General features: G+C 53.1%; 3 protein-coding genes and 1 long non-coding RNA gene across 16 annotated transcripts in view; 2 read left to right on the top strand and 2 right to left on the bottom strand.

Moving 5' to 3' along the window:
- The window catches only part of LOC113943267 (butyrophilin subfamily 1 member A1-like), a 2,987-nt gene extending 1,661 nt beyond the window's left edge, over window positions 1–1,326 (bottom strand). Inside the window, exons 1-2 of one of the 5 annotated variants that reach the window (XM_027634831.1) lie at window positions 1,048–1,210; window positions 780–890 (exon numbers count right to left, since the gene is read on the bottom strand). Coding sequence is in view for 2 of the 5 variants with exons in the window: in XM_027634827.1 (XP_027490628.1) it covers window positions 14–199 (186 nt within the window). In the remaining 3 variants the exon portion in view is untranslated. The other 4 variants (XM_027634828.1, XM_027634830.1, XM_027634829.1 and 1 more) reach the window with 4 other exon arrangements.
- A 2-nt stretch (window positions 1,327–1,328) lies between these two features.
- LOC113943271 lies at window positions 1,329–5,390 on the top strand. Of its 2 annotated transcripts, XR_003526269.1 has the most exons (6): window positions 1,329–1,511; window positions 1,617–1,898; window positions 2,228–2,348; window positions 2,874–3,195; window positions 3,299–3,414; window positions 4,541–5,390. It is a non-coding gene; the product is annotated as an uncharacterized LOC113943271 (long non-coding RNA). The 2 variants fall into 2 exon arrangements; XR_003526268.1 differs by having other exon boundaries at window positions 2,874–3,414.
- A 156-nt stretch (window positions 5,391–5,546) lies between these two features.
- On the top strand, window positions 5,547–12,012 carry LOC113943224 (zinc finger protein RFP-like). 2 transcript variants are annotated; one of them, XM_027634725.1, is made up of 8 exons: window positions 5,547–6,584; window positions 7,288–7,383; window positions 7,471–7,689; window positions 7,791–7,813; window positions 8,105–8,220; window positions 8,634–8,681; window positions 8,827–9,011; window positions 9,548–12,012. In XM_027634725.1, exons 1-8 carry the CDS (start codon window positions 6,189–6,191, stop codon window positions 9,749–9,751), a joined length of 1,287 nt encoding a protein of 428 aa, XP_027490526.1. In that variant the 5' UTR covers window positions 5,547–6,188; the 3' UTR covers window positions 9,752–12,012. The 2 variants fall into 2 exon arrangements, with proteins under 2 accessions (XP_027490526.1, XP_027490527.1); XM_027634726.1 differs by lacking the exon at window positions 9,548–12,012 and adding an exon at window positions 9,173–9,301.
- LOC113943222 (glutamine-rich protein 2-like) lies at window positions 11,992–23,624 on the bottom strand. Of its 7 annotated transcripts, XM_027634719.1 has the most exons (18): window positions 22,573–23,610; window positions 22,221–22,325; window positions 21,865–21,969; window positions 21,151–21,465; window positions 20,946–21,016; window positions 20,668–20,797; window positions 20,332–20,514; window positions 19,935–20,060; window positions 19,650–19,712; window positions 19,135–19,299; window positions 18,860–18,978; window positions 18,117–18,182; window positions 17,711–17,812; window positions 17,210–17,309; window positions 16,944–17,037; window positions 16,316–16,380; window positions 15,787–15,807; window positions 11,992–12,105 (listed from the first exon to the last, which is right to left on the bottom strand). In XM_027634719.1, the coding sequence occupies exons 1-18, from the start codon at window positions 22,990–22,992 to the stop codon at window positions 12,067–12,069; spliced, it is 2,289 nt and encodes a 762-aa protein (XP_027490520.1). In that variant the 5' UTR covers window positions 22,993–23,610; the 3' UTR covers window positions 11,992–12,066. The 7 variants fall into 7 exon arrangements, with proteins under 7 accessions (XP_027490520.1, XP_027490519.1, XP_027490518.1 ...); XM_027634718.1 differs by lacking the exon at window positions 11,992–12,105 and having other exon boundaries at window positions 15,718–15,807; window positions 22,573–23,612; XM_027634717.1 differs by lacking the exons at window positions 11,992–12,105; window positions 15,787–15,807 and having other exon boundaries at window positions 16,196–16,380; window positions 19,935–20,057; window positions 22,573–23,624.
- Window positions 23,625–23,822: the final 198 nt, after the last annotated feature.

The following is a 23,822-nucleotide window of genomic DNA, read 5'->3' as shown; positions in this document are numbered from 1 at the left end:
GAAAGGGAAGGAAAGAAAGGGAAGGAAAGAAAGGGAAGGAAAGAAAGAATAAAATCAAATTATTGTCCTCCAAACAGGCCCTTATCAGCTTTCTGCCCATTTTTATGTCAGGAAACGGGTTCAACCACCACATCTGATCAAAATACTTCAAGAAAATGCCAATTTTTTTCTCCAACAGTTGTAACAGAGCTTGGTTCATTTATGGAAAGTCCTGTGGAGAGCAGTTATATCAATTAATTTCCCAATGACTATGAAGGGAACATGAGGAGCACATTTGGATGGACCCATCTACCTTGTAGATATTATTATAATCCAAAACCCCATTCCTTGTGCTGGTTCAGAGCTGAATCCATCTTAAATACATCTCTACCTCCACCATTCATCAACCAAATCTGACAAAGTTTATTTGAGTGAGGAAAGTCCCTAAAACTGAGATAAGCCAAGTCTACCTCTCATGTCCAGAGAAATCCTTTGAGGGGGGAGAAATTTGCTGCTGGTCCTGGAGAAAATGTGTGCAGGGGAGATAAGAGCTGGCGCTGAAGGGCCTAAAATCCATCCTCCAGAGCTTGGGGCTTTGCATGCAAAAAAGGGCTTACCTGCACTAAAGGGCCCTGGAAATGAGTAATAAAGCCAAAAATGGTTGAATAAACCATGTTGTAATGGTTGAAAATGAACAGGTTGCTTCATTTCCTTGTGTTCATTTCCTCAGCAAATCTGCAGAAAGGGGGATTAAAGCAGCAAGGGGATGAGTAAAAGTGAGGAAAAGGTAAGAAAATCACCGTTAAATGAAGATAAAAGCAGGAGACATCCTCTTTCTCACCCAGATTTCCCCAGATGGATTGTTATGAGCAAATATCACCATGACCCTCCACTGCAAAACACCATGAAATCTGAAACAGAGACCCTGAGGTCAAAGCAAGGGCAAATCCACTTTCCTTCTTGTGTTGGTGTGATGGAGAGAAAGCTCAAAATCCCCTTTTCCCCGAAAAAAGACAGCAAGTTGATGTAACCACCTCTCAGCACTGTGAGTTCCCCCCTCTCTCAAACCTTTTTGGTGTTTTCCTTGGTGTCACTGGTGCTGTTTTCGGGTTGCTTTTCCTCCACTGGCTGCTTCTCCACTGGGTTTGTTTCCACTTGGGATTTTTTTCTCCCCTCTCTGGCACAGGCTCAGTCAAAGCTCGGTCCTGTCTCTGCCTCTGCCAGTTTTTATCGGCCAAGAAGGGAGGAGCCCTCTAATCTCTCACCTGCATATGGGGCCGTGACGTGCTTTGACACTTCCTGCACCCTCTGATTGCACCTTCTCCCCCCTTTTTAGGGCCATTTACTTTCAGGCATTGAAGAGGGAAGGGAGGAAAATTAAGACAGAGCAAAAAAAATGCATTATTGCACGTCACCACTAGGAAGAAATTGGTTAAATTTTGCCCCCTAGCGGCCCAAATCTGGCTGTGGCCCCTTCTGCACAATGGAGCTGAACCAGGCAAAGCAGGGACAAGGTTGAGAGCAGATTCCAGGTGAGGGATGAGACAGCAATGCCTAGAAATGAGACAACCTGGCAGAGATAAAACATGTTTAAAGAGAACTATGGGTGAGGAAATTTGCTTTTCCTACTGGGGCAGGTTGTGCTGGGAGCTGAGTGCAGGAACACCCAAGGGCAGTCGGATGGCAGGCAGCTTCACCCTGTGCCACTGCCAACCACCAGCATTGCTTTCTCCTCACGGGAGGGCAGCATGGCCACAGCAGTGGCACAAAACCAGCATGCTGAGACCAGCCACGACTTCCTCTCTCAGTGTTGAAGAGGCAAAAACCCCTCGGGGTTGCATGGGTGCTGGAGGCAATGGGTGAACCGCCACAGACTGTGGTCATGAAGATTTTTAAGGGGACCTGTAGACACCTGCGAGGTGAGATCAGCGTCCTAAGACCCATCAGACTTTGCTCCCTCCCTTCCCGCCCTCCCTTGCCCCCCCCAAAAAATGGTGCAAAATGAAAATGGTTTAATTTCTTGGTGGGAAAGCAAAGCTCCAGTGCCTGGTTGTGGTTGTAGGAGAAACATAAAGTGAGTTGATCCCTGCTTTCCAGAGAAGGCAGCAAGGGGCCATTTTTTGAAGATTATTTTCTTTCCTCCCCCAAATAAATTAAGATTTTAAAGGCAGAATTATACAAATTATCTGGGTTGATCACTTACATTTTTTTAAAATAATTTTTTATTTTTATTTTTTTGTGTATTCAGGAGAAAATCCAGTCTTACCTGCTATCCCTAAGGAAGGTGTTGGCAGAGTTTCCAGACTGGAGAGTGAAGGCAGTTTCTAGACTGGAGAGTGAGCAAAGAGAAGCAGCATCAGGACTACCTGGTACAGGGGGCCCCTTGGTGTTTTGACAGTCCAAATGGGTATTTATTTTTCCCCAAAACCTTCTGGAAGAAACATGCAGGATCATCCATGAGGTATCCTTGTGCCCTGCAAAGCCTCAAACCTGGCTGGAGCGGTTGGTGCAGCTCCTGGGCAGGTTTGACCACCTCCATGTGCAGGTGCTTATTATCAACACTTTTAATCACTGCATTTTCATGGTATTGCTCATTTTCATCTCAGACTGCTTCCTAAAGGGACATTTGTTAACATAGAATTAACCCTCCTCCATGCTTTCCAGGGCCTGACGTGGTTTTGGGCAGAATATAAACAGGAATGGCAACAGGGAAGGGGAAAGAAGGAAAAGCATGGGGTGAAGTGCTTAATTATGCTGCAGTCACTAATTAGCCACATCCTCAGCTCTGCCCCAGTGTCACAGACCCCCTGGCTCCAGCCAAAGTGCTTTTGTCCTTTAGCTTGAAAGGGAAAGTTCCAGTCTGGGGTTACAAAGGGGTTTTCTGTCTCGTCCAGGAGACGAGCAAGGCTGAGTGGCTCCACATTGAGGCCAAGTCCGAGTGGCTGTGCCAGCTGCTGGTGGAGTAGGAGGTCCTGGGGCAGCTGGTGGAGCTGAACGACTCCTTCCCAGCTGCCCAGGCCAAAAAATCATCGCAGGTGGCTGAGGGGATCACACAGCTCCATGGGCTCACGGTGCAGCTGGAAGTCAAGCGTTTGCCCCAGGTGAGAACCCTCCTTACCCAAAAGCCCTTCCAAAGTGCTGCCTATGAGATCCTGAACCATCCTCCCCCTTTTTTCTACCTTTTTATTTTTAGGATGTTGGGAGCATAGTAAGCAGGTATGTGGAAACTGGTCACTTTCCCCCCCCTTGTCACCCCACCTGTGGAGAGGCGTTCAACTATCCCTCATGCAACATCCATCTCTGTCATTTATCTTCCCAGCTGTAGTGATATGAGGCTTCACTTCCCCTCTGGGCTCCCCATGAAGCTTGAGAAGAGCCTGAGCTCCTGCTGCCGCCAGCGGAATGCACTGCGAGAGGACCTGGAGGAGTTCAGAGGTATTTGGGGAGAGTTCTGGTATTTTAGGACAATTTGGAGGCATTTTGGGATAATTCAGTTATTTTTGTCATAACTCAGAGATACCAGGGGGGAACTCAGAATTAATTTGGAAGGAATTTAGTGGTAGTTTGGGATAATACAGTTATCTGGGGAGAAGCCAGAAGGAAGAGGAGGTTGTCCAAGGGAAGGCAGCAGCAGGCTCAGCACCCACTCACCACTCATGTCCTTCCCTCCTCCCAGGCATGGGTGCCTGCATGAGTCTCCCTGCAGTGAAGGCAACCCTCGAGCCTGGCATGGCTCCTCTCCCACAGCTCTTGGCAGACAGAAAAAGCATGTGGTGGGATGAGGAGGAGAAGCAGGATGAGGCTGGAGAGGCCCAGTGAGTCCAGGAGCCAGCTGGCAGCTGACAGGGAGTCTCCACCTGGAGATGCAGGACACAGACACAGTAGCTGGACTCTGCAAGATGCTGCCACAGCCCAGAGCCCGGGGTGCTTCCCGTGTTCCCCAGGACACAAATGGCTTTCTGTTGAGCTTCCCTCCCAGCTCAGATCTTGTCACAGGACAAGATCTGTTCTGCCCCAAATTTACTGCCAGCAGTTACTCTGCTGCTTTAACTAGTGAGTGGGTCTTGCACTGCTGCTCAACATGAACGTCATGAAGTAAAAAAATAGGAAAAAAACCTCCAGAATTTTTTTGCGTGTGCATAGGATAGATATTACGGCATTTATTGCTTCTGCAGGCTAGGGAGAGAGCAGCAGGCTAGCGAGAGGCAGCGGGATACATAGGTCCGGGTCCTTGGGTGCCGAGTGGCGGACCTATCCCGGTGCTTAAGTTCTTGGGGGACTTGACTGCGAACACCATGTCTCGCTCCTCCCGTCGCTGGAAGCCGCTTTCCCGGCTCTGGCTGTCGCCGCTCTGGTCCGGCGCGGTGCCGCGGGGAGTCACCGCTTGTCGCGCAGGGGGTGTTGTGGGACGGGGAGGATCGATCCCGGCCGCGCCTCGCCCGCCCCACGGTGCGGCTTTTAGATGCGGAGCAATGGCCACCCCCCGCTGCGGCTCTTTAATTCTGTTTATTTTATTCTGTTCTGTACATTCTATTCACACTTCGCCCTCCTGTCTGTGCAGCCCTTCCGGCGACACCTGCCAGCGGCCGTCCCGCGATGCAGGTCTCTCAGTGACACGAGGCGACAAGTCACCCCCTGGCGCGGCTTTTAGAGACTCGCGGGAGCACCCACACCTCAGCGCAGCCCCGCCACCACCGGCTGCGAACCTCCTCCAGGGCGGCTTTCCTGCGGCACCGGTGGGCTGGGCTTCCATCCACCAAGAAAAAAACAAACCCAGCTACAACGCTACAAATTGCCCCAGGAAGTGAAGCGGTTGGAGTGCACGTGGGCACCGCGGCGCTGCGGCTCCAAGAGCTGTTTTATTAGCCCCTTGCCCGCACCCCCCCCCTCCCCCAAGAAACCTTAAGTAAGGTAGAAACAGCGGTTTGCTTTTATGTGCATGCATAGAGATAGCAAAAATGTACAAAATCAACAATTTTTGGGGAAAATATTTATATCTAGCACAGCCCTGGCTTCTCCTCCTGCTGCAGAAGCCTTGTGTAGGCTGAGATTCCTCTTAATAAAAGGACAGTAAGTGCCTGAAATACTTAAGAATTAATTAAGCATGAAGTGTGTCTGCCGTTAACTAATTTTTCAGGCGTTTCCTAGAAAAAAAACATACTTAAAAAAAAAAAAAAGAGAAAAAGGATTTTAGGGGGTCTTTCCCTTCCTTTCTGCCCTGAGATATCAAATTTTGGATTTATTTGGTCTCAGTTCCTCACGTTTTGTCCTATCCCGTTCTGTCGTGCTCTGCCCCATTGCACCTCAAAGTGTGTTTTATCAGCCTTATTCATAACTATTATAATTCCTGATTAGTATTTTTGAAATTATTTTTACGTGGGTTTTGTTATTTTTATAATTCTATCCTAAAATCTGCAATTACAGTTAAACATATTATATACAATTATATTTTTATATATTATATAAAATATATTGAAACATAGCATTTTTATGATAGTTAAAATATATAAAAATTATATTTATACATCATATGCTAGATTATATATATTTAACATACTTTTATTATTCTATAGAAAGGAAACTTTCAGCTCCAAGACCCTCCTTTGGTTCAGTTTCCGATTAATTTTCTTGCAAAACTTCATTAACATTACTCCCTCTTGGAATTTCTGCTCTAACACCACCTCCCCCCACAGATCCTGAATATAGTAGTTCTTTTCTTTCTCCCCCTTTGTTTCTTATTTTTGCCATCCAATTTGGGTGCTGACGGACAACGCTGGGTTTTTATTTCACCCTAACACACCTCCCCGCCCCTCGTTCCCCAGCTGATATCCACATGAGCTCCATGGACCTCTGCTCACTTGCCACATTCCTGTTTCCTACAGCCACCCTCTGGCCGCACTTTGCTTCCCCGCTGCAGCCCGAGTGGCAAAAATTCGCCTTGTAAATAACTCATCTCTCCTAACGCCCTCCCACTCCGCCCCCGCTGTCGCCGCCTGTGTTCGCTTCTGTCCTCTTAAATCCTTGCTGGTCTTGTCCGTGGAGGCGGTTTCATCACTGGGGCAGTGGGAAAATCGGGTCAGCCCTACGTCGCTTTCGCCTGGCAGGTCCCGGATGCCAACACCAGGGTCCCGCCCCGTCGCCACTTCCAGGAAAACCCTGGCCAGGCCCCTTTTTGTGCGCACTTCTCTGAGAGCCCTTTAAAAACAACCATGGCTGCGGGAAGTGCCATAAGATACCTCCAGGAGGAAACCACCTGCGCTGTCTGCCTGGACTTCTTCCACGACCCTGTCATGATCCTCAGCTGCGGCCACAATTTTTGCCGCCGTTGTCTCGATTGTTGCTCGGTGGATGCCGCCGGCGGTGGTTCCTGTCCGCAGTGCCGGGTCCCTTTCCCGCACGGCGGCTTCCGTCCCAACCGGCAGCTGGCCAACGTGGTGGCTGCCATCCAGAAGCTGGACACGCCGGCGGCGCAGGAGCTTTGCCGGAGGCACCAACAACCCCTCACTCTTTTTAGTCACCGGGATGGAATCCTCGTCTGCGCTGCCTGCGCTGAGCGTCGCCTTGAGCCCGCTGTGCCCCTCGAAGAGGCCGCTCGCTGGTACAGGGTGAGCGAATCTCCGTCTCAGACACTCTCTCCCTGCCTGAGAGACGCTAAAACCCCAGTTTCCCTTAAAACTCTTCCCCCAGAATATGTATTTTGAGATGAGGCAAAGCTTTTCTCCATCTTTCCAGGAGAAAAATACTATGAGCATCCAAAAGTCAAAACTGAGCTGCAATGCTGCAATTTGCTGAGGGTTAAGTAAGAAACAGGGCAGGAGTGTGGCAGTTTTGGGACCAAAATTAAATATTGGTGAATTCAAGCTGCTGCTGTCAGCCAGTGCCTTTGCTATGGAGGATTCCTGTTCTGCTTCCGGGTGTGGAGGAGAAATGGGGGTCCCCAAGGGGGGTTCGGACTTGGCTGGGTGTGCAAGGAGGGGGGAAAGGGGGAATGGGAACTGAAGGGTGGTGGCAACTTTTTTACAGGAGAACTTGGAAAGGTAGGATTTCCCAGCCTGGCTGGAAGGACTATAATGCCCATTTATCAGTATATATTTACATACCTTTACAGATGAGGTGAGACTATACATAGAGCATACCTATAAAATTAATTGTAACATGGATATGCATGAACATATCTGCTTCAGTGCAGCTGGAGAGGAGGATGAGGAATGGGCCACCTGCTTTGGCCATATTGCAGGTGCTTTAGGGGTCCCAGCCCCACCTTATCCCCCTCCTTCAGGAGCCCAAACCCCTTTTTCCCGGCTGCAGAAGCAGTTTGAAGGTTCCCTAAAAAGCCTGCAAGAGGAGTACGAGCGATGTACCAGTCTCAGCGAGGCAGCGCAGGAGACAAGACAGGAGATGCTGGTGAGTGCTGCTGCAGTTAAGGTGCACTGTGGGGGCCAAAGTGCTTAATTCCCCACTCCAGCAGCATCCTTCTCCTTCATCCCCTAGACTCGAGTGAGTGCTGAGAAGCAGAAGCTGCTGGTTATGCTGGAAGAGCTCCGGCGGGTTTTGAGTGAACAGGAATCACGTTTCCTTGCCCGGTTCCGTCGCCTGTGCTGGAGGCTGGAGGAACAGCAACGTGGTGAAGCTGCCAAGATAACCTGGATCCGGCAACACCATGCTGAGCTCCAGGCCAAGTGCCAGCAACCGGATGTTGATCTGCTACGGGTGAGCCAAAACTGTCCCCACAAATCCCTCTGTTTGCCCCCACCCCTTGGCTTTTATTCCCAGGAAAACAGCCCTAAACATCTCTCTCCCTTCCTCTCCAGGATGCCCAAACCACCCTGAGCAGGTACTGGGGCCAAAAAGCATCACCAGGAACACCAGTTTTGGGCCAAAATCCTCCACTTTTGGAATCTCCTCCTCACCCTGCATTCTTTTCCTCTGAGATTTTTGCTTTTGAGCTGGAGGGGGTTGGTGGTTAATCCAGAACTTGGTGAAGATGAGGGAAATCTGCCATCACATCTTGCAGGAGCTGGACCCTTGCCCAGGGAAATAAAGATGTCCCTGTGGTTTTCCAGTGGTGGGGAAAGGAAATTTTGGGATTTCTTGGCATTAAACACCCCAATTTTCCCCCCTTGAGGTGCACAGAGAGGAAGGTGCAGCCGTCGCTGCCGTTGATGCCAGAGCTGGAAGCAGAGCTTGAGGATGTTACCCGGAAAACCAACATGCTGGCAGAGGCAGTGACACAGTTTAAAGGTGCTTATAGAGGAAAAATTGACAAAAAAGGGGATTTATGAAGTGGAAATGGGAACCTAGGGTGGGACTGGGAGGAAAGAGAACCCCAGGGTTGCCAAATTTGGCTGGACAGTGAAAGCATCACTTTAAATCCTCCTTTAATTAAAAGAAAACCAGGGATTTATTCTCTTTATAGCAGCCTTAAGGCATAGGAAACTGCTGGTGGGAGATGCAGAGGGCTGTTGGTGGTTAATTGGCACCCAAATTAGGACATTAATTATATATGGAGGCAGGTGATGCCACAAATGAAGGGGGTTATGTCTCCCAGCTCTGGTGGTCTTACCTTCTCCTTGCTGCAGGGAATGGGTGGATGTGGGGCAGACCCAGAGCCAGATCTAGAGGTAAAAATCTCTGGGATCATCTTCTGTTTCCAGACATCTTGGGCTGTTCACTGGAGGAAGACTCAGGGGGATACCAGAGAGGTGAGTCAGGCTTCAAGGCTGATGCTCAGATTCAGCATCCAGAACTGGGGCTCAGCTGCAGAACCTGGAGCTGATGCTCTGGTGTGATTTTCGAAGCTGATAACCCTGATGCATAGAGCCCCACTAACACCTCTCTCCTGTCCAGCAACCGTGACACTGGATCCAGCCACAGCTCACCCCCAAATCCTGGTGTCAGCAGATGGCCGGACTGCAGGACGCCGGGAATCACCCCCAGCTCCTCTTCCCTCAGGAAAGGAGCGTTTTGAGTCTCTCCGCTGTGTTTTGGGTCGGCAGGGCTTCGTGGGGGGCCGGCACTGCTGGGCTGTGGAGGTTCGTCCTGGTCCCGACTGGGCACTGGGGGTGGCTCGGGAATTCGTGTCTCGTAAGGGCTGCTTTGGTCTCAGCCCTGAACGTGGAGTTTGGGCTGTGGGGCAGTGGTTGGGGCAGCTGCAGGCTCTCACCTGGCCCAGCCCCACATGTCTGCCCAACAGCTACACACTCCGACGCATTGAGGTGGCTCTGGATTACACTGGCGGGCGGGTGGCTTTCCGCGATGCTGACAGCCAGACCGAAATCTTTGCCTTTCCCCCAGCCACTTTTGCCGGTGAGCGACTCCGGCCACTGCTGTGGTTGGGTGAGGGGCCAGCTCTGCTCACCTTCTGCCCCTGAATCCCCCCAAAACCAACCATGAACCTCCCAAGCACAGACACTTTCACCACCCCAGCAAACCCTGCACTCAATAAATAGCCCCAACTCCCGCCCCTGACCCATTTAATTTTCCTTATAACACCTAATTTAACAATATTAATCACATTTCACTCTCTTGCTCCTCAGTGGGAGAACAGAGATATTTTTATTTCCCACAGCACAGAAAAACAGGGAGAATGTGCCTAAAAATTTTTGGAAAGCTCACTTTGAGGCTTTGCTTCTGGATGCCTCGTAATAAGAATTTGCAAGTGGAAACATTTCTGCTTAGGATTTGCAAAGAATTTAAGGGAAATGGGCTAAAATCATCTCTTGTGCCTCCTGGGATCACTACGGCTCACGGTTTTGCCACTGCCAAAATGTGAGCACGGAGAGAGGCCACAAACAGGATTTTATCCCCCACTGCACTGCCAACAAGTTGAATAGAAGGGGAAAAAATAAACAAACTTGTATCTTGAGGCAGCAGAAAATTGTTACTAGGGTTAAACCATGTGATAGAGACCTGTTATCAGCAAGCACAGGCAGGACTGGGCAGGCCTCTTACAGCCTCAGTCACTCCACCTTTGCTGCCAGACTTGCCTCCCCATCCACAGACATTCTTGACATCAGACTGAGGAAGAGGAGAAACCACAAGGAAAGGCAGCAGGGAAGGCAGCTGCTTTTATCTTCGGGGCCCTAATTTTAAATAACTGCCTTGACAAACCCACAGGTCACCGCTAAACTCAAATTACAGTCCTGGTCAGTTGTATAATTAGTTGTTTCCCTGTTTGGTTCATGGTGAGGTTGGTCCTGGGTGCTGTCTTCCTTAAAAGACAAGGCCCAGAAATATGTAAATCAAAGTGCTTCTTTGCAGCATCCTTCTCCAAAAGATGAGCTTCCAACACTCCATTTTATCCAATTGTCATGTGAATAGCTTAATGGATATTTAATTTAAAAGTACATAAAAAATAACGAAACATATACAACAGAAAAATCTGCCCTTCTGCATAGCTCAGTAGGTCCAGAGATGGCTCTCCAGCATGGGAGAGGGGGAGAGGGTGGTCAGAATCAGTCTCTTTTCACCCAAAGGCAGCTCACGGGCATCCCAACAGCAGTTCTAATGGCAGATCCTTGGGCAGGGAGGGTGCACAGCCCCCACTCCTCGAGCAGAGCCAGCAGATGCACCTCACAGCCCTCCCACAGAGCCGCCAGTGCAGCCCCTGAAAACCCTCCCCAGTGACAGAGACACCTCGTAGCAGCCCACAGAAAGAGACTTTGGGGAGTAGCTGAAGGTTTTTTTTTTTCCACAAAGCTGGAGGCCAGGGTGGGAGGTGGATGTGTTTCAGGGAGGTTTGGGGGTTGAGAACGAGCGTTCTCGGGGGGTTTTTTATCCATTGCCTTCTGCTTCTCCCCATGCTGCCCCTCTCCCACTAACACACTCAGGATTCAGACTGGAGTTGGAATGGTGCACCCGAGGGAAGTGTGGCAGGCACTGAGGAGCAAACCTGAGTGAGACTGCAGGTCCTCCATGAAGGTGGGGACATGAAACCTTCCGTGCTCCTCACTGGGGTCCATTTTAACTGAAAAAAGGCAGAATTATGGGCATGGGTTTACCACTATTCAGGTTAGTAATTGGCAGGTTTTGGCAGGTGCTTATAAAAACAGGACTCAAAAGGCACTAAAATCAGCAGCTCATAATACCTAAGAGGACACCAATTTGTGTATATTTTGCCCCAAAATACAGCTCCAGTGCAAACCAGGGAGGTGTAAGGGTTTTTATCCTCTGCTTTTGGGGAGGTTTGCTCCATTTTGGGCCTTTTCCCCAAAGGAGCAGCCAGCATGCTGAGAAATGGTGATTTTCCACCTCGAAGTGGTGCTCACAGGGAAGAAATTCCCAACTTAGGGATGAACTGGTTAAGAAAAGGTGGGCACTGTTGCCTCCAGGAGAAAGTGCTGTTAAACCACCATCCCCTTTGTTTTTGAGAAAACTGTCACTTCCTAAGTGAAAATAAGAAGTGGAGATGGGCAGGAAACAGCTCCAAAAGTATCCCTAAACCCTCCCAGAATTAACCCAGACCCTGCTTGGGGGAAGGGGCATAAATCTGTCCAAGTGTCACCAGTTTGCCCTGTTTCCCCCTCCACTGGCCTTTTCCCCTCTTATTTAATTTGTTGTAATAAAATGTCATTGTTTTGTTTCATTTTTTCCATTTCACAACTTTGTCTGCTCAGAAAAGAGGTTTTTCTCCCCAAAATGAAGCCTAGCAGGATGCTTCTCCCCCCCAGGTTCCCTCATTGTCCAAAATCCCCTCCAAAAAGCCAGATCTGATAGTTTATTTAAGCGAAAAAGAGCCTTTTTTAACAGCTGAATATAGGGGATGAGACCCTATAGTGCATTATAGGGTTTGGGCAGCATGAATGAAGCTGGTAGCTGGGCTGAGCAAAAGAAATTTGAATTGTGGGGTTTTAGGGTTTATTGCCTTTTCTTCTGTAAAATAATTTCTCAGACGCGCTTTAGACCTGAATTTCCCCCATGGCAGCATGAGATGTGGTGAAGGAGCACACCAAATCTTCCACATGAAAACACACCAAACCCCAGAAAACTGAAAAAAGGAGAAATTGTGATAGACTGAATAAAGAATCTTGTTAAGCTTGGCGATTTTTTTTGTCCCTCATAACCTGGGATTGATGTCTTAAAGTGTTTTCAAGCCAGGTAAGGGAGAAGGCTGATAAGAAGAACATCCTGTGGAAGTATGGTAATGTTTTTTATCATGCCAATTTCCTCTTTTCCAATGAGGCACAACTGGCACCGCTACACAGTCATGAGAAGCAGGGCCAAATAGCAGTCATGTCATTAGAATGGGCCATAAACCATTGCTGTCCCCCAAATTGACTTGGGCAAGTTAGCAGCATGGAAGGGTGCCATGGGGAAGGGCGAAGGTTCAGTGGTGGCAGGACCAGGGGAGCATGGGGGGCACCCCCCAGGCTGGGTGGTGTGAGAGAACTGGGGGTGTGCCCCCAGAATGAAGGCAGGGGAAGGAGTGGGGCCAGGGGATGTCCCCGAGCCAGGTGGAGGGTCTGGGCCTGCCCCCCAACCCATGGGATGTGGGGGACAAGAAGTGGAGTCCTTGGGGTGCTGGTTGCCCCACACGTGGGTGCTGGTGCAGCAGGCTCAGGGTGCCCCTGCAGCAGAACTGCTCTTTGGTGGGGCTGGGGGTGGGTGGCAGCCCAAGCAGCGCTGCTCCCTCTCCCGCCCTGGACCCAGGGGGCCTTTGACATCGTCCTCAAGCCCTGGGAACATAGTGAACAGGTGGGACCCCAGCAGAGGGTGCTCAGAGCCCCCAGGATTCCCGTGGAAGGTGCAGTGGTGACCCCACTGTCACCACTGTCCTCACCATCCCTGCCATCTGCTCTGTCCCTATGTCCCTCCCCTCTGTTTCCCCAGGTAACCATGACTGTGCAGCAGGTACAGCAGTTCCTACACCACTCATCCCTCACAGGTCCTCAAGGTGCCCAGTGACGTCATTCTCATCTGTGTCATATTCCCTGGTCCCCTGGGGTCCCTCAGCCACACCCTGTGGTGCTTCCCCCAGGTGGGGACCTTCAGAGGGGTAGGGACTGCCAAGGGTATGGGAACGGTCTGGGGTGGGGATACCTGGGGGGGTTGATTTGTGAGGATAAAGACACCTGGGGGGGATTGAGACAACTATGGGTGGGTTGAGGACAATTACGGGACAGGGTGGATGGGGACATACATAGGGACAAGGACCTCTAGGGTCTGGCTGGGGACCCAGGGACATCAGGGACCCCCAAGGAACTCAGATGACACGCAGGATTGCAGGTCAGGGATGGATGACCTACCCATGTTGCAGTGGCCCCATCCCCAGCTTCATAAGCCTCTGCTCCCACTGTACATGTTTTCTGCATCAGGGCTAGGCTCATGATGGTTGTATCTCTGTCCTCAACAGTCAGTCCAGGAAAAGAATGAACTTTATCCTGACGCCTATGCTTGACAGGCAGTGGTTATGTTGCCATAAAATCATGGTGCCAAGAAGCAGGAAGACATTAACAGATTAAAGGATGTTCAAGCCCACTGTAGAGACCAGATTCGCACTGCATTCCCACTGTAAATGCAATGTCCCAAGAGAAGAGGTCAGGAAGGAGCACTTTGGCTCCCAGACCACTCGGAGATGCTCCAGCTCACTCCTGCTGGTTCGAGAGTGGAAATCATTGACGCCATGGTGCCACAGCACCGTGCCTTACCCTGCTCTCACATCTCTCCAACTGCTGTTGTGGCTCCCCACCCCAGTAGCTCTCTGCCCACAGATTTCCAGCTGGCCTCCCATCCTCCAATGCAACCCTCCTGGGAATCTGGAGAAGCCAGGATGATCCTGTCAGGGGCCCTGAGAAGGCTGGGGAGCCTGGCCCCATGTCCTTTTACTTACAGAAGCTGCAGTAGTCTTCCTACAGGATGGAGCCAGGGGATGGATGCTGGCAAGTCTGTCCTCCCTCCTGGAGGTGCCCTGCAGCCAGAACTATATGGAGAGGAGATGTCATCCCGTGCAGAGCACGGTTGAGCCCTGGCTTCTCAGGGCTCAACCATGGAAAGAAGCACTTCTGTTAAGTGTGGAGAGGAGGTTTTGATGACTAAGATTTTGGCTGATGCAAATTCAGAAAAAGATATGAAGTTTTCAGAGAAGTTCTGGAGGCAATAGGTTCAAATGAAATTGGGGAAAAATAACACTGCTGCAAAGCCAATGCACTGCCTAAAAGACCGAGGAGGAAAAAAGACTCCAGGCCAATTTAGGCTGGAGATAAGATAAGAAGAGCAGAAGCTTTAATGAGCCCCCAGGCCCCAGGAATACAAACCACCATGTGTGCGTTTGGACACAAGTTCTATAATTTTATAATGATGTCCATCCAATCCCTGCTCGCCCACCCCCCAGTTCCACCCCACTCTGCCCCTTGGCACACCCCCTTGGGAATTGAGTCTGGGGGAGTTTGGGACCTTTCTGTCATCATCTTCATCCTCCTCTCCGCACGTTGAGTCCTTGGAGGCCCTCCAAAGTTCCGGGCTTTAAGGTCGTTATGCCTATGTTTACATCTTCTGGTGCAGGCCTTAAGATGTTTTTCTACAATTCTACCTTGATAAGGAGACTAAATAGCTAACAGAACTTTGAGGGATTGATATGGGACGGGGTTTGGTATGTGCAACTGTTAAGCTACTGCAGTTACTTTTCTGGAAAATACTGGTAAGAGATGTAATACCGTGAGACAGTAAAAGAATGCATGTTAATTATGCTGGTAGAGACCTCAGTGTGAAAACGATACCTGAGTTATATGCTGCTGTAGTTACTTCTACTAGAAATACTGATACATTAAAATCTACATCCACTATATAACTACTTCTAAAAATCTATAAAAATTAAAAAATAAAAAAATCAAAAAACTTTAAGGCATCACCAACTGCATCCAATATAGGAGAAACCAGAGAAAGAACCAGAATGGTGCTGGAAATGCTGCTGCCACAAATGTCCCAGCAGTGATGAGGTAAAGTTTCTGGAGTAAATATCCACTGTCTTCCAGAAGCAGATCTGAACCTGCCAGCCAGTCTTGGGCTTATCCTCCAGCATGTGGCAGCAGACATCCAGCCCTGGGCTCTCAGTCATTTCAAATTCCAAGGTATCTTCATCCCACAGCATCCTGATCCCCTGCAGCAGGGTAAGATGTCCCCATCCTCCTCCAGCACCTTCAACCTCCCAGCACCCCTAGTCCCCCCCCTCCTCAGCCTGACTTCCCAGCACGCTGTCCTGATGGTGTTGGGGTGGACAGTGGCAGCAATGGTGACTGCATGGATATGGCCCAGGGACCCCTGCCCAGCACCATGTCCTCACTTGCAAGGACACCCTATGGTTTCAGGGGACCCCCCCACCCATCCACTCCACCCATTCTCACCAGGCAGTGGGTGGTCACCAGTATGTAGGGTTGTGAGGAGAGAGGCATTGCCTCTGTCCCCCTTGGGTGCCCACAGCTGAGCCTGCTGGGTGCTGAGCACTGTGGCTTGGTGGGACAGCCAGAGTCCCAAACCCACAACCATGCATGTCCCCTAATGCCCTAGTGTTTCCCAAACTCCCAAAGCAGCACCAGAGGTCTTTGACCACACAGCTGTCCCCAAACTCCCATGGTTGTCCCCAATATTCCAAGGGCCCCAACAACCCTGACATCCCTATCCCCACAGATCAATCACCCTGGATGTCCCCACCCCTGATGGTCCCTATCCACCTGAAGGTCCCCACCTGGGGGAAGCACTCCAAGGTGGGGTTGAGGGGTCCCCACAGAGCCAGGGAATATGACACAGATGAGAATGACGTCACTGGGCACCTTGAGGACCTGTGAGGGATGAGTGGTGTAGGAACTGCTGTACCTGCTGCACGGTCATGGTCACCTGTGGGGACAGAGGGGACACGAGGGACAGAGCAAATGGCAAGGATGGTGAGGACAGTGGTGACAGTGGGGTCACCACTGCACCTTCCACGGGAATCCTGGGGCTCTGCTGGGGTCCCACCTGTTCACTACGTTCCCAGGGCTTGAGGATGATGTCAAAGGCCCCCTGGGTCCAGGGCAGGAGAGGGAGAAGCGCTGCTTGGGCTGCCACCCACCCCCAGCCCCACCAAAGAGCAGTTCCACTGCAGGGGCACCCTGAGCCTGCTGCACCAGCACCCACGTGTGAGGCAACCAGCACCCCAAGGACTCCACCTCTTGTCCCCCACATCCCATGGGTTGGGGGGCAGGCCCAGACCCTCCACCTGGCTCGGGGACATCCCCTGGCCCCACTCCTTCCCCTGCCTTCATTCTGGGGGCACACCCCCAGTTCTCTCACCACCAGCCTGGGGGGTGCCCCCCATGCTCCCCTGGTCCTGCCACCACTGAACCTTTGCCATTCCCTGTGGTACCTGGCCAGCTTTGCGGTGGTGGTTCTGAGGCAGGGGGTGAGAGAGTAGTTTTGAAACCAATGTTGCTTAGAAAATTCAAAAAAAACAATAGGTTAAATTTTTTATTAACTTGGAAAGAAATCCCTTTTCTTTGGGCAGCTGTCCCAGCCCTGGTGCTGGCTGTCCAGGTGCTTCATCTGGGGGAACTGGATTTGCAGCAAATGCCATGGTGCCTGGGGTCAGTGGCGGGGGTCAGAGGCTGGCCGGTGCTCTAGTAGGGTGGTAGGGACAGGGATGAGCCCCCCTGCATCCCAGGAGCAGCCCTGGCTGGGGGTAGCTCTGCCAGCCCAGGATAGGACAGGCAGCAGGGGCACCTGCCTGGCCAGAGACCCTGCGGGACAGAGTGCTGGCCCCTGCTCTCCAGAAGACAGGCTGTTGTCCCACACTGGCCAGGGCCATCCCCACACTGCTCTCCAGCTCAAACACCTGCATCCACCAGTCCTCCCCCTCTATCCTGTGTCTGCCCTCCTCAGCCCACCTCAGACCACAGTTCCACCGACTCAGCCAGGCACACAGAGCCTTGCTCACCCACTGCTAGCAAACAGCTGGAGCTCACTCCCCCCTTCCCCAGTGCCCTACAGGGCCATACCCAGCTTGTCCTGTGCCCTCACTGCCACTTTAGGCCTGTGCTCCTGTCTGTGATTGATGCAGCCATCTGTGCCCAGCAGCTCGGTCACACCAGGCTGGGAAGGAGAGAGTGGCTGGCTGCAGTGTTGAGCCCAATTCAGCATCCCCAAGTAACCTTCCCCATTCAGCCTTCCCTGGGGAAACTGAGGCACAAATCCCCACAGATGCTCAGCATCTCCCTCCCAGCCTCGGTGCTCCCTGACGTATCCTTCCCTTTGCCACCCCTACCTTTTTGGAGAGCCACAGGGCATCCTTGAGCTGTGCATTGGATGTGTACTGGCCCCTGTCACTCTGCATCTTGAGGTGGGACCTGCCACTGGGCAGCTTCCTGGGGGCCAGGGCACAGGAATCATCAGTGCCCAGCTCTGTGGTACCCTGAGCTTCATCCCACAGTGCCCCAGTGGGGCATGTCCCTCCCGACTCCCCTACAACTGCTGCAGGAGACCCATGCCTGTCCCACCGTGCTGAATCAACCCCCCACCAAGCCTGAGGTCAGGCTGAGATCAGATACAACTGATGACATGTGGCGCTAGTGCCACTGAGACCAGGGCTGGATGAGGCAGCGCAGCAGGAGCTCTAAAACCCTCGAGACCTGGGGCAAGGACAGCTGGCCCTCTGTGGCCCCGTTTGCTTCCCTGCCCCACCCAGACCTCCTGACTCCCTCTACCTCCGCCAGGGTATGACTATCCTGCACCCCAGGGCCCAGGGATGGGTCCCCATGTGCCCTACCTGTAACCGTGCTGTTGTGCTTGCTCCTCTGTGATGATGGTAGTGGGGTGTGCAGCGTGGCTGATTGGCATTGGTGGATAGAATGGGAGTGTGTCAATGTGCCTGGGGAAGACAAGAGCCACGGGTGGGTGATGGGGACAAATGAGTCATCCCAGCTTGGGACAGCACCCCAAAACACACAGGCTTGTAGCGTGCAGCATCCCCCTGCCTGCTGCTCTCAGGGAGAGGTTTCCAGAGGGGTTCCCATTCCCTGGCTAACAGACAGGGCGGTGAAGGGGGCTCAGCAGAGTCAGATCCCAAGGCAGACACCCTAACCCCCATGCCTGACAGTGGGCACTGTCAGCACCTGACCCCCCCCGTCCCACCCCTGCAGCCCCCCGATACACCAGTGCTGGGTGCTACTCACGGGCCAGGCACCTGCATGTTGAGGTCCCGGTCGCAGGACAGGCACTTGTAAGGGACCAGCAGCTGCCTAAGGGAGGAAGGAGTTTGGTGAGCTCCTGGCGAGGCCGCAGTGCTGCCTGCACACTGGCAGCAGCAGGTGCTGGGCACAGCTGATATCACAGGCAGCAGCAGGTGCCGGGCATGTCACTGCAAGGATTCACAGTGTTTGCATGGGGAACTGCAGGGTGTTGAGCCTAATTTCCCCCCCAGAAGAAAAACGAGACAAGCAATGCTGGCACCTCTGAACTTTGTAGCTGCCCAGGGCAGGTAGGGAGGGATGTGAGAGGCAGGGCACAGGTGCCCATGCTGCCATCTGAACCCCAGTGTCACTGTCTTGTCAGGACTCATGATCCCCCCTGCGCCTGGCCAGGAGGGCAGGTCATGACCCAGCCCTGTGGCGCCATATGTTGTGCTCCTGCCTGCAGGAACGACCTGCTGTCCCCTATCCTTGCACCTCTGCACCCACATCCCAGTTTTGGTTTGGAGGGCTCCATTTTGCAGATGCCCCTCCTGGTACCTCTTTGATGTGGCGAACGTGCTACTGGTGGATGGAGAATGCAGAGTCATCATGCTTTGTCACCATCCCTGCGGTTTGCTGGCTATTCTTGTCCGATGCCAGGGTACCACATGGGCACTGGCTGTGATAGCTGGAGTAAACGAGGCCAGTGCTGTCCTCAAAGCCAACACCATGCCCATCGCACTCACTGTTTAATTCCTGCAGCATCATCTGCAGTGACTGACATCTCGTCCTTGAGCTCTTTGATCATCCTTCCCCAGGTCTCCTCCAGCTGCTTCTGGAAAGGTCCCAGCTCTAGGCGATCCAGCTGTGGACAGATGCACATCCTCAGCCAGCTGCCCCAGGATGGAACATGGTGGTCCTCAAGCAAAAGCCAAGATGGGGATCCTGAGAGGGATGCTGCTTTGGGCTTCAAAATCCCCAATGAGCCAGTTTTGTGCAGCGGGGACAAGGCACCCCATACCTTGGAGTCCAGCGCATCATGGAGCTGCTGGTGGACCTCCTGCCAGCGCTGCTCCTGGCCCAACACTCGTTTCAGCATCTCCCGCATCCTCTCCTCCAGACTCTCCATGCTCGCCTCAAACTGGGTGCAATTTACTTTGCTGCCCAGGGAGGCTTTATCCTCTTTCTACCAGGGAGGAAAGGCAAGACAGTGGTGGGGACAGGGCAGGGGTTCAACAGGCAGGGCCAGTGTCCGCTGGGGACAGAGGTAAAACTGCTCCTGCAGGCACACTGTGCCCCTTTCAGGGATGCATGGCCTGCTCACCACATCACCCCTGTGGGGTCGATTCCACCAGCTGAAGGGACCCAGGGAGAGAGAGGAGACAGAGGAACCTGGGAAGGGATCTGCAGCCAGTCTGGAAATACACTCTCCCCCCACACCAAAGCCAGTTTTGCCACTGAGCGCCCGAAGGACAAGGGGCATTTGTCATCCTGCCTGAGACTCCTTGGTTGGTGACAGGCCCCTCAAGACTGTACCAGCAGCAGCAGGTCCTCCTTGTCTGCTTTCTTCTCCAGACTCTCCAGGGACCGGAACAGAGCCTTCCAATACAGAAAGCATTCCATGACACTGCAGCAGGGTCAGAGCTGCCTCTTGGCCAGCCAAGAATCCCATGCTCTCTGCTACCCAAAAACCTCTGGGAAAGGCCCTTTGAATCCACAGAGCGCTGCGAGCAGGTGGGCAGGGGATCAGATCTCTGGTGGTTCCCAGGCTGGGGTGTGCCTGGGGGATACTCCAATCCTGCAGGGGGTTCAGCCACCCACCTCAATATCTTTCTGCTGCTGGCGATGGTCATCCCGGAGGCTTCCTGTGACATAGCCAAGCTGCTCACAGTCCCCTTCCACCCGCACAACTGTGGCCTGGATGCTCTTCAGCAGCTCCTCATCCTGTTGCAGGGAGGAAGACGACAAGATGATGCCATGCCAGTGGTGTCTGGCTGCCCCACAGAGACAGATTTAGGGTACTCAGCCAGTGCCACAAGCCCTCAGTGCCAGCACAACACTTGTATCAAGGCTTTAGTTTCCTGCTGACTTCCATGCTGCTGACTTGTCCAAATCAATTTGGGGGACAGTGAGGGGCTGCCCCACATTACAGTGAACACAACCTGATACGAGGGTCCTGACACACCCTCCTAAGCCCCCCATGCTGCCATTTGCCCACCTGGCTCTTCTGTGGCAGTGAGCTCTGCACCTGCTGTGGCACCAAGGAGTCCACCTGCTCACGGAGTATCTCATAGTCGTGTACGAGCTTCTTCAGCACCTTGGTGTCTGAGCTCTGGTCAGGGCTTGCTGCCTTTGCCTGCTTCTGCTCCACACTCCCCACCATTGCCCTCAGCTCATCCAGCTGCAGGAAGGGGAGGTAGGATGGGTGCAGCCAGCAGACCTGCATGCCTTGGTGGCTCAATAGCCCCAGCCAGGCAGGGGATGTGGCCAGGAAGCCCACAAGGAGCACCCTGTTGTTTGGGACAACAGTGGGACTGCTCCTGCTGGACCTCACCTTCTCCTTAAGCTGGTTGGCTGTGACCAGCTGCTTCAGTGTGGCCTTGGTAATCTTCTGCTCCTCTCTCAGCTCCTTCTGCTCCTCTCTCAGCTCCTTCTGCTCCTGTTTAACCTCCTGCAGTGCAGGCCTGGCCAGTGAGATGAGGGCACAAGTAGGCTGAGTTTCCCCACGGCCACTTGGAAGGTGTCCCTCACCACCCAAACCAGATGCTCCTGGCCACCTTCCAGGCTCCCTTGCAGCCCCACAGGATACAAAGCCCTCTCCCATCCTCTTACTCCAGCTGGGAGATCTCGTCTCTGCCATCAGCCACATGTTGCTTTCCGAGGGCATCCTCCAGCTGCCTGATCTGGGAAGGGTGGTATTGGCAGAGTCAGAGCATGGACCTTATGTTCTCCCAGCATGAGGGTCCTTTGTCTGCCTCCTCCCTGCCAACTCCCTCTGGCATCCCTGCAGCTCTCTCAGGGACTGCCACAGGCTCACCTTCTCCTTCTCGCCCTGCAGGTCACTGGCCAAGCCCTGCAGGTCACTGGCCAGGCCCTGCAGGGAGGTCACCTGGCCTTGGAGCTCACACAGGTCTCTGGTGATTCTCTCCACTTCTGGGTGACCTGCTTGGGATCCAGGCTGTGTCCCGGTGGTGCCACTTTGGGCACTGGGGGTCCCTGTCTGTATCCCTGGGGTGGTGCTCTGGGTATCAGAGCCTGACCCCAGGGTTTCCATGTCTGAAATGTGGGGCTTGGTAGAGGCAGACTGGTCATGGAGGGACAGCGGATGGCCAACAGGATCCTGGAGGTTCTGCTGGAGTGGGATGAGAAGATAGGCAGCAGTCAGGACCCAGGAGCATCCATAAATGATCTTGTGCACAAGCCAGAGGGACCCTTGGCAGCTCTGGCTGCCCTGCACTGGTACATCCTCACCTTCTCTCCTTCCCAGCACCCATGTTCCCCTTTTTCAGGGCTGTTTAGTTCAAAGAGCCTCAAGATCCCTTTGGCTAAGGCAGGCAGTGACCTCTACCACTGTCCTGACCCGCAGGCAGAGGTGGGGGACTCCTGGTGGATCCTTTCCTCTCTTCCCTCCTGGTGCCCTTCATGCTGGGCAATACCCAGGGCCACAGGCCAGGGATGGCAGGGCAAGATGGTGAGGGGCAGGGAGGGTGTAGGACCCAGTTCTCTCCCTCCTGCACTGGCAGCAGCTCACCTGGCCAAAAGCTTTTTGGATCATCTGGATGTCTTCTTCCACGTGGGACTGCGCGGCCTTCATTTCATCGACCTCTTTGCGGAGATCCTCGCAGAGATCTGTGGCCTAGGAGAGGGAGTTGTGAGGTTGAGCCCCTGGAGAGGCTCCCTGGGTACCTGCAAGACGTTCATTCCTGCCATGTTCTCCATGTGGGGGGCAGTGCAGGGTCTGGTCAAGCCTAATAGCCAGGCACTGTGAGCAGCACTCTCCATTCATCTGGCAGGGCCAGATCCAGGGGTGCTGAACCTCTAGCACGTAGAGGGCAAGGGCACTGGCTGCTGCCTCGGACCCACACCTTGCTGATGGTGGTAGCTCACCTGGCCAAGTGCCTCCTTGATCCTCTGGATTTCCTCTCCCATGCTGGACTGTGTGGCCTTCATCCCAGCCATATCCTCATAGGGATCCTGAGATAGAGCTGTGGCCTAGGAGAGACGGGTGGCAGCGATGAGCCCCAGGTGAAAGCTCCCCTAGAGCTCCTGCCCCTGCCCTGGGGAGTTAATGGCAAAACCTGTGTCAGCAGAGACAGACTCTGCATGAAGAGGATCCAAAGCACCCAGAGAAGTGTTTCATCCCCAGCTCTTCCTCCCAAGAACCACCTTTCCCACAGTGAAACCCCAAGTGCTGCTGTGAGCTTGGGCTTCAATAAAACTTTGGTATAAGTGCACAGACCTCAGAGGAGGATGGGGGTATCTTAAGGGAAGCACTCCGGGGGCTGGGAGGAGCCTCTACATCAGAGATGCCACTCTCTTTGGCTTCAGTCTTCTCCATGTTGGTGGCCATGGAGGTGACTGGAGGGCCACTCTTGGTCCCCTGCAGCAGGTCCTTCCTAGACAGCTGCTCCCCTGGCTCCTGGGGCTGCTGCCCCATGCCCTGGGCTCCGGCCTCAGTCCTGCCCTCCTTCTGCAGGCCAGGGTGTGATCCAGCAGGCTGGGTCTCCTCCACAGCCGAGGGGAGCACGTCTTGCATGCCCAGCAGCCTCAGGTGATCCAGCATGAGCTTCAGCAGTTTGCGGAGGGCCTCTAAGTTGACGTTTACCTCGGGCGTCCCGATGGCATCATCCAGCAGCTGCAACAGGCTGACTGAGGCCATGGCTTCTGCCCTGCCCCAAAACACAGCACCTGTCCTGGGTGAACGGGAGCGTTTGTGCTCAGAGGGAACCCAGCAAGTTAGGAGTGTGGGCAGCCAGCAGCCCCCTGCCTCCTCCTCCTCCGCCTTTCTGAGCCCCAGCCACACGCATGTGCCTGTGTTTGTGCTGTCTCTTGTTGCCAGGTAACAACTGGCCCTGGCAGCCGGTTGTAACAGAGCTATGGAATCATGGAATTCATCGGATCGGAGGGGATTTTTTAGAGATCATGGAGTCCTGTGCTTCCAGCCATGGGGGTCAGGACCTCCTGGCTGTAGGGGTCTTCCTTGATCACCCCCTGGTTCTTCAGCCACCCCACCTTTGGGGGGAGAACATGAGGTTAGGGACCCAAAAATTCCCTTGCTCCCCTTCCTGTTCATCCACATTCCATCTTGGGCTGGAGGGGACAGTGTTAGGTGTACTCCAACCTCCTCCATCCCTTCAAGTGTTGCCCCACCTTGGGGTGCCCCTGTACAGTGCAGTTGAGGGTAGTGATGCAGCCACACAGAGTGCTGTGAGTCACCAATGGGTCAGGAATTGGGGGCTGAGCAGAGAGCATGCTCCTGGAACTCGAGGGGCTTCAGTATCAGGCAGGGGGACACACACACACGGACACATGGCCCGAGTTGGGGACTTCTGGACAGTCCCACAGTGCTGAGGAGACCAAGGCAGCTGGATGCGGGGCTGTCCGCTGGCTGCTCTTCCTTCTCTGGGCTCCTAGAGATGGGGGGCACCCCAAAACCCCAAAGGAACCAGATGTATGGGGTGCCAACCACAACCAGGAGGGGACAAAACT

The sequence above is a fragment of the Corapipo altera genome, unplaced genomic scaffold, assembly GCF_003945725.1.
Source record: "Corapipo altera isolate COAL_440 unplaced genomic scaffold, ASM394572v1 61411, whole genome shotgun sequence".
Taxonomy (NCBI): Eukaryota; Metazoa; Chordata; class Aves; order Passeriformes; family Pipridae; genus Corapipo; species Corapipo altera.
The sequence above is the reverse complement of the archived record's forward strand: the minus strand, read 5'-3'. Positions and strand labels throughout refer to the sequence as shown.